Source organism: Botryllus schlosseri, chromosome 11 (genome assembly GCF_051294905.1).
Source record: "Botryllus schlosseri isolate E-star chromosome 11, Bs_hap1, whole genome shotgun sequence".
Lineage (NCBI taxonomy): Eukaryota > Metazoa > Chordata > Ascidiacea > Stolidobranchia > Styelidae > Botryllus > Botryllus schlosseri.
Genome location: NC_137246.1, coordinates 14240489 through 14249562, shown reverse-complemented (window position 1 = coordinate 14249562; position 9074 = coordinate 14240489). Strand labels below are relative to the sequence as shown.

The 9074-nt window shown below is 44.5% G+C and overlaps 1 protein-coding gene across 1 annotated transcript; it reads left to right on the top strand.

Moving 5' to 3' along the window:
* Positions 1 to 1589: 1589 nt before the first annotated feature.
* Positions 1590 to 7997, top strand: LOC145450872 (uncharacterized). Its single transcript, XM_080329373.1, has 9 exons — positions 1590 to 1798; positions 1913 to 2200; positions 2267 to 2321; positions 2639 to 2902; positions 3408 to 3468; positions 3692 to 3822; positions 3892 to 4061; positions 4129 to 4339; positions 6868 to 7997. Exons 1-9 carry the CDS (start codon positions 1655 to 1657, stop codon positions 7653 to 7655), a joined length of 2112 nt encoding a protein of 703 aa, XP_080185499.1. The 5' UTR covers positions 1590 to 1654; the 3' UTR covers positions 7656 to 7997.
* Positions 7998 to 9074: the final 1077 nt, after the last annotated feature.

Below are 9074 nucleotides of genomic sequence, written 5' to 3'. Positions count from 1 at the left end.
TGTAATGAAGAGATAGGAGGATGCTGAAACGACCAAGACCTCGCCTAGTGTTCGATCGTGTGGTCCTTAATACGTTATTATATTTGCTTATCCTAGTTTCTGTCTGGGCTTATTATTTGTAAAGACGTGGCGTAGTGCTGGAAGGAGGCTGGAAACTCTGAAACGAGCATTTTTCAGGAAGTCGAAACCCGGCCGTCAGCATTGATGGTGGTTACCGTGAAGGATCGGGGCATCCGAACTTATCAAGGAAAGGTGCTGTGATAGGTCTGACGGGTAAGGTATGCAGCGTTCTTCCGAGTGGGTTCGTACAAGACAGCGGTCAGGAAGAAGAGCTCTGGCTTGCAAGAATTGATCCGCAATTAGCACTGTTGGCTTTAAATTCCTGTAAATTCTATTGTATCTGCTGTCAACTGCTTGGGACTAGCGTACGGCAGCCTTGTCGCAGCAAATGCACATTGCAAGGCAGATACAATCTGGTGATTTACTCGCAGTGTCTTGGTAAGTTGGATATAAGCGGTCGTCAGCCCCACAGACTGATATTCGATTCACGGTTTTGAAGTGTTCCTTCGCTGTTGTTACGGTGTCTTTAAACACTATTACATTGAGCAGAAATTTGAAGTTGGATCGAAAGGCCGTAGACGTGGTTGTTTGTAAATTTCTATGGTTTGTCGGTCACCCACCTATTTTTAGAAATGAAAAAGAAACGCCGGCAATACAACACATTTTGTTTGGTAGTCATCGGCGAGGATTGGTTTCTCTAAATGCCTGTTGCCGCCCAAACTGCGTTACGTTTGTTCAAAGAGTCGCCTTTCAGACGGATATTCCTGCTTCATTGTTTCCAGCTACATAACATTCTCATAGAAAGGAAAAACAAAGTTTTTTAAGTAAGACGAGGCTCGGCATTCTCTGTACCGAACGCAGTTATTTGTTTACATAAATCGCGGGTAGCCGACGCAGAAAAGAGCTCTCGCTGTTACCAGCAGCTGGCGGGTGAGGCAGACGACAACACAGCAAGCCAGATGTCTATACTTACTTCGCGCAGCTATTGGCATGCCTCGGTGATATCCGCAGGTCATGGACTTCACATTGATACGACGTTTGTCTGGAAGTTCGTAATACATAAGCCAGTTAATCCGTTAACAATCAAGGTATTACCAATTATCAGCGATTGTCAGACGCACTGCTTGAAGTGGTCTCTCAAGAGAACTACTGTTTATTAAGTGGACTCCTATGCGAAATGCATTATATTTGATAGATCCTATACGTTCATATATCATGGGATAGAGAACCTGACTTCGTAGGCAAGTCAATCGCCACTTGCGACTTCGACCTACTTGACTTCAGCTCCCAGCGTGTGAACTGGTATACAAACCTGAGTCACAAATAAATTGATGCGGGACACAGTTTATTAGTATAAGTATTTATAAACCCTTCTTGAAGTTGAAGTGGAGATATCATACAATTTAAGTAAACGTCGAAAAGGTAAAAGTACTTTGTCTCGAAGATGCGCTATCTAAAAGCTACGATTCGCGACATATGGAAAGCGAGCGTAGTAATTAGGGCAGAAAAAAGGCTTTCTCACTCGACCATCGGTCAGTCGGTTGGTGTTCTTGTGAGAGAGGGAGCTGAATTCTCTAGATGCGACGTCAGTGCAATGCTGATGAATCTATGTCTCCTTGCAGAAAATGATATTATTGTAACTGTTTCGGCCGACGGAGCTGGCCAAAGATTAAGAATGAATAGCTGCGTTTTTGTTGTGAATTTTATATTTCTATTAGCCTTATTAAATGTTCAAAAGGTGAGATTGTTTATTGAATGATTGTAGTGTCAGTAGATTGATCGTATGTTGGTAAAGGTTTAAGTTTTAACCGAGCCATGTGCAGGATATGTTAGCTGTTTCTTTTCGTTCCAGGTATACGGATCTGGCGTTGTTCAACTTCGAATAGAGGAATTCCAAAATAATGGTGGCAGAGACGCGCAGGGTAGATGCTGTCAAGATAATTCGCAATTTAACCATGGGAGTACGTGCAGCCTTCAGTGCAGAACGGCGTTCAACGTTTGCTTCACACACTACAAATCTCGTGCCGGATGTACTTTTGGTTCCCGGCGATCAGCAACTCTTGGCGGAAATGCTTTTGAATTCAACCTACGCGACTACGCTGATAACATACTGACGGCGGACTTCAATTTCACGTGGCCGGTATGTCAAAGACCTTGTATCAATTGTATTGGACGAATAATTGTTTTATCACAATTCACACTTCAGGGTTCGCTTTCATTGCTTATCACGGCTTATGATCAGATCGAAGGCAAGATTGCAGGTATGACACCAATTCGAAACAATGCCATCGTATATTCATATTGAAATGAACCCGAATATTTTCGGCTGACACTCGTCAGGGGTAATCGTCAGCAACTAGTACAGCAACATTGTATATCAACAATCGTAACAAAATATGACGTCACTGGCATGAAATTTCGAATGAGAGAGCGTGCAATGTACTATTTTTATGTGGTATACGAACTCCTTTTCCTGACAAGAGTTTTGATTGGTGTATTTTGATAGAAGTCGACTTCAAGGCACACAAATGGAAGTGTGAACAGCCCCTCCAAATTGCAACTCTTTTTGTTATTCTAGGGCCGTCCATCGCTAGCATGACCAAAGATATATCGCCACTCCGACCTGGCAGGACGTGGAAAACGGAAACACAGAGCCAGCAAGGCCGACTAATGAGATTTTCCTATAGAGTCCGTTGCAAACAATTCTACTACGGGAGTGGGTGCAGCAATTACTGTAAGCCTCGGAACGACCGCTTCGGACACTGGACTTGTAATAACGATGGAAAGAAAGTATGCCTCGATGGCTGGAAATCAAGATCGTCGCGGAACTACTGCTTAGAACGTGAGTAAACAAGAACGGCTTCACTCACATCTTCGGTAGAAGTGTGTAAAAGTAATTGGTTTATTATTACGCGACAACTAACTATTGTCAAAGCTCCTCGTTCCTTGCTATCTTGAGGTGTTCATCTGAATCGTTAAATTACGGCGGCGGACCGCCATTCAATTAGTGATTTCATTACATTCACACTTCTAGGTTGAGATGTGAAGATGTAACTCGCCTACCCGTTGCGGCAAATTAGCATTCATGTTAGGTCTATCGCCTTTTACATCACAAGCTTTGATCCTCTTGATAACGCCCGATTCTTAACCCCGCGGTCTGTATCTATGGAACAATCCGAACAATCAACAACCCGTCTTATAGCGTACGATCGACTTTAATATGCAACTCATACCCGGAGTAATGGAAAGAGTATCTGTTTGGTTACGCATATGTTCGGGCCCACGACCATGTACGATTCTGGCTTCGTATTTATGCTTCAAAAATGATGATTCCGTCCATGTTACAGCTATATGTCGCCCAGGATGCAGCACGGCCCATGGATTCTGCAAGCAACCGAACGAGTGCCAGTAAGTTACGTTCACATTATATACGGCCAAGAAACTTTTCCCAGAACCTTGAGTACATAAACAATAAACATTCATGTTCTGATAACACTACCTATTGATTTTAATACCCACTCAGACGGAGTCATTATGCCTGTAAGTCACCCGTTATCGATATAGGTCAAAACATTTCGCAGGCACACTTGTGCGGTGTAAATTTAGGAGCTAAATCTCGATTTTTCATCAGGTGCCGGTATGGATGGCAGGGCAATCTCTGCGAGAAATGCGTGCCGGAACCGCGCTGTCGACACGGCACGTGCCAATCGCCCTTCCAATGCATTTGCAAGCAGGGCTGGGGTGGAATGTTCTGCAACCTCGGTGAGTAATTACTGGCAGCGCGGTTTCTGAGAGAATTTTCCCAAAACACTGATATTGTTTCGTGTATAGATTTGAATTTTTGCGTGCATCACAAACCGTGCAAGAACGGCGCGCGTTGTCGCAACGCCGGTCTCGGCACCTTCGCTTGCGAATGCCAGCCCGGTTTTACGGGAGAGCGGTGCGAATATTCCACAAACATTTGCGACGCAAGTCCCTGCCAAAACGGCGGGCAATGCAAGGTACGTGGCCGCGTACATTTAGGTGTGGGTAAGCCAAATATCCGAAACCTGATTACTATGATTACAGGCAACGTCTAGCGGCTACACTTGCCAATGCTCGCCGGGTTATTCGGGGTCGCTGTGCGAGGATCACGAATGCTTGAACAATCCATGCAAAAACGGTGGCTCGTGCGTTCCGGAAGGCCTGACAGGGTATCGTTGCGAATGCCGACCTGGCTTTGTGGGTCAGCAATGCGAGCGTCGAAGGTCGCTGTGTTCGGAAGTTGTCTGCTTCAATGGTAAGACGCTTATGTTTATCCAGAAAATGAGTTCATATATGCTCAACTTCTATTTATACCGCGCTGGTAATAGAAGTGCTGTGGTTAACACGGTGATGCGCTATTGATTGACGCCGTAAGCAAAACCGGTGTATTATTTACTCTTTGAATCAATCAACGGTAAATCGATACCTTATTTTGAAAAATGGTCGATTTTCCCATGGTTTGTAATTTCCAGACGATATCGCGTTCCCGCCCTATTGTAGCGCTGTGCTGTGTACGCTCGCGAGCCTGGTATAGTATAGGTATCTGGTTACTTTCTTGCGGCAAGCGATACAAATGGGTCAAGCAGACGCTTTGTGACATATTATGGTAAAATCCATTAGCTGTTGTACCGGGACAATGATATTTTGGCTAATTACATTGAAACCGTGTTAAGGTGTTAAATGTGCGTGCGTTCAATTACTGGGCTAATGTGACCCGCACTGGTATATGTATTCGGAGTTCATTCAAATTTCGCCTGTGCGGCTGTGCGCTATACCATGGCACTATGCGATAGACTACGGATGAAAAGTGCGGTCTTTATGAAATTCAAGAAGTCCGCCTTCTCCACAATTCAACGATGATGTAATCGAGCATGGTATACTTTCTTTCGCGACCTCGTTAAATTTTATTTCCGGGTTTTTCTGAAGCATTGATCATTTCGACCTACAGAACCTGAAATACGCCAGAGTATGTGTTGTTCACCATCGTCACAAACTGTGTCGTTCACCATCGTCACATATCGGTATTGAAATTGCGGCCCACGTCAACAAACTATATGTTCTGTATACGTTGCTGGGATGTAAGGCACGAAATAATGTAATTGGTATTCGACTAAGTTGAGTTTGTTAATAATTTGTAGACAATTATAAATAATATAATCATATTGAAATAAACCCGAATATTTTCGACTGGAACTAGTCTGGGTAATCGTCAGCAACTAGTAGAGAATTCAAAACAACTTTTTGTATCAACAGTCTCGTATCTTTTATTTATTTGTCTTGACGCTGATGGGGAGATTTACAATGAACCATTCGCTGTCGCAATACCGCGATGCAAATGTCTTTGCGACGTGAAGGGAATTCTCCAGTACGGTTGCGATTAAAGGCAATCAACGCTGCGAAAACACAGTCTTGTAACTGATTGCAGAGGTGCGATCGCATTGTGCTTGTATGAAATAAGCCAGTAATCCGAAAGACAACAGACGGTCTCAAGATAGCGGCGATTATAGTAAGCTGTATCGCAGCGGGGTGCTTCCCAGCGTGGAGGAGCCGTTTTGACGCGACTATGCGCGACTCTAGTACCGCGTTTTGCTAAGAGAGTATTATGGAGACGGTTGATTTCGTTCGGTTATCCCGCTGGGGACGGCTTAGCTCTGCGGTTGCGTGAGAAAATCGGTGTTTTGAATGACCTAGCGCAATTCCAATAGCGATACATACTGCAAAGCAACGTGAGCAAAAGCTTTGCCTACACAGGTTACAGGAAAACATCTGGTTTATTGCATTTCATTGCACTTTTGGTGTTCACGTGAAACGTGATGATTTAGTCGGATAATATGTAATGTATAATGTGCGATTGACCAAAGAATTGGAGATTTCCGATTGGCGATGATCTTAGCAGTTTCTGGATACCTATAAATATAATTATCGCTTCGACTTAACAGTAAGTCCATATGGTCTGCAGTAGACATGACTACAAGGCATTATATCCATAATCGATGTTGTTGAACCAATACGGCTTTACAAACAGCAACTATGTGCGTGCGACTTGAATACCACATGACCTGCCTCATCATGATTAACACACTTGACACACGCGTTAGAACAGGGACGGGCAACACACGGCCCGCGGGCCCGCAGACAGTTGACGGTCTTACATGATAATATGGCCCGCGACGTCACAGTCATCCGCAATTTTCCACTACTTGCTTACTACGTCAAATTATAGTGGCTGTATAGGTTATTCTTTCTTTTTGCGTACACAAATAATAGTGAAATTTTGACATTATTCGTAGAACGGTTAAAAGGCGAGAACGTGAATTTCCGTTACCGTGCTGTAATTGTAGCGCACTGTTCGTTTGTTGTTGTTTCTGGTCTCATGGTCTTTTACCGCCTATGGTCCTTTAATGTCGGGCCTATACTTTCGTATAAGCCTGTGGTAGGCCCTGCTTGTGCCCTAGGCTTATAAGCTCATAAACGAAACACTTCTATATTTTGGGACTACTCAAGCAGGTTCCTACTTACGCTACTTAAAGTGGATGCTTTTCAACTAATTCCACCTATTTGGGTTTTGTAAAGTAAAGAGTAGTTGTGGGACGGGTTTTGCGTTACATTGACTAGTGAAATAGTCATCGCAGCCCTTGTATCATGGGAACTTCGATAAGTCCGCCTATTTGTGTTGACAAATGTGACTACTTTGGCTAGCTATCTCTGAGTAAGACCCACAAGGCCATTAGAACCTCGCGCGCGGAGACCTGCCGAATATCTAAATGCAACATTACTTCCCAGGAGGAACATGCAAATCCAACGGAAACGGAGCAGAATGCGTATGCCCGAGCGGTTTCACCGGGTCGTCCTGTCGTCAAACGAGTCCAGTATGCTCCAAGGAGTGCAAGCACGGCTGGTGCTTGAAACGAGACGGAATCGCTGCGTGTAAATGCCAGAACGGATACTACGGAGACGCCTGCGAGCTGGAAGACCCGTGCGGCGACAATCCCTGCATGAACGAAGGCATCTGCCAGCGCGAAGGCGCGGGGAAGTATTCGTGCTTTTGCATGGACGGATATACCGGCACGCAGTGCGAGAAGGGCGAGGACTCGAACGCTTCGGCGCAGAACACGAAAATCATCATTTACCCGAAAGACGGCGATGGCATCAGCAAGACGCAGAGCATCACAGTTGGTCTTTTGTCGGTCTTGATCGTGGTTTTGATTATAGGCCTAGTCGTATGCCTGACGTATCCCGCCAAGAAGCGAAACGGGTACATTCGCGGGATATTCAAGAAACGGAACAAATCCGAAACCGTGTCAGTGGCCACCAATGATAACCGACACGATAACTTTCTAGCGTTGGAAGTAGAAGCAACTCAACCCGAAGTCAATCAGCCTTGTGTAGACATCGACACTGCGCCGGCTAAGGTCGTGTATAGACACGTGATGTCACGTGACGACACTGTCAGAGTTTCTTTCCCGCCGTGTCCAGCGAGTAGGAACCATCACGGCGTGCGTTGCGACACCAGTCTGCCATCATATCAAGAAGCGTGCGGTGGCGGTAAGTTCAAGCCTCAGTTGGTGTGATCCGCGCTAACACGGTGTGCTTGCTTCGAAACGGGATCGCGTGCTGGAGACGGGGACCGCTATCAGTGCAATAGGCTATAATGGAGGAGATTCCGGCTTGAGGGAGGGCGGAGTCTGTTCCGTTGCTGGCGCGTGTTCGCACGCTGTTCATAGCGTATGTTCAGAATGCCGACTCGGGCTGGCCAGCGCTAAGCCCAACTAACTGCCTATTACTTGAATTTCATGTTTATTTTCGCGATTTTAGCAACTCCTGATGATAGAGGAATGTCGGTGGAATATCGTGTGCCGATTTAGTTTATGTGGGCGTTTGCGGTTGAAATACAGCGATGAGATTTAACGTTGTTTCTTCCTCTTCGTTGGTTAGCCGTTATGTTCATTCTTAGAAACTGGTTAAGTGGTTATATCGTCGTCCTTTAGGCCGTCGAAGAGCGGGGCGAATTACGATAAGTTGTCGTAGGCCCTCGTCCTATTTTTCAGAACCTTCATCGCGATTAAAATTTATAGGGAGAATTCAGTAGATTCAATTTTTAATCATTGTGGAAAAACTAAACACAGGCGCACAATGGATGACCCAGCACTCAACTCGTACGTGAGTGCAATGTGCGATGAGGGAGAATCCGATCAAACTTCTAATAGTAACAGCCCAACCGTGGTTATATTCGTGTCTCCTTCAAATACAGCTCATAGAACGAACATCCTGCAAGTACGGCGTTTCAAATGAACTTTTGGCGTCGCCATATTGTAGGGTTTCCATTAGTGTTGCATTTAAAACAAACGGTGTTTTAAAACACTTTGTTTAAAACATGTTTTGAACAGTGTTTAAAAAAAAGACCTTTTTGAAAAAAAAATGTGTTTTTCAGGTTGTAAAATTATGCCATACTCGTGTAAATACTTCCAAAAAAACAAGTATGACCATACGGACAATTACCACCAGATATAGACAACGTAGCCACGGCCAGGGTCTAATTTGCAATGTATATTAGACCAGTGTTTATTTACCTTTTGAGCCTGTCATCAATTATTATCATTGAGTGTCGGTAGAGTGGGTCCTTAAGGCACCGTCTAGTCTAGTCAGTGTGTGAAATGAGGATAATTTTCCAAATCTTACCAAATTCTCAACACTCGGACCCGTGTTTTAACGGGAAAGCTAGGCAATATAGCAGCGAGTTCTGGTTGAGTCTTCACCAAAGTCATAAAGTGGAAGTTTCGAATGTTGGCCACCAACAAGAAATGGCAACTCCGTGGCAGCAATCTGGCAAAGGGTATTCAATTTTCGTGCTTTGGAAACCATTTAGAAGCAGGCTATTGAGTAAGGTTACCAATACCATATTTAGAAATCGAGGACACTATCAAATCATAAAAGATAATTGAAAACAGCTGATCTTCAAATATTTACTGGAAATCTTGTTGGGTTGACTA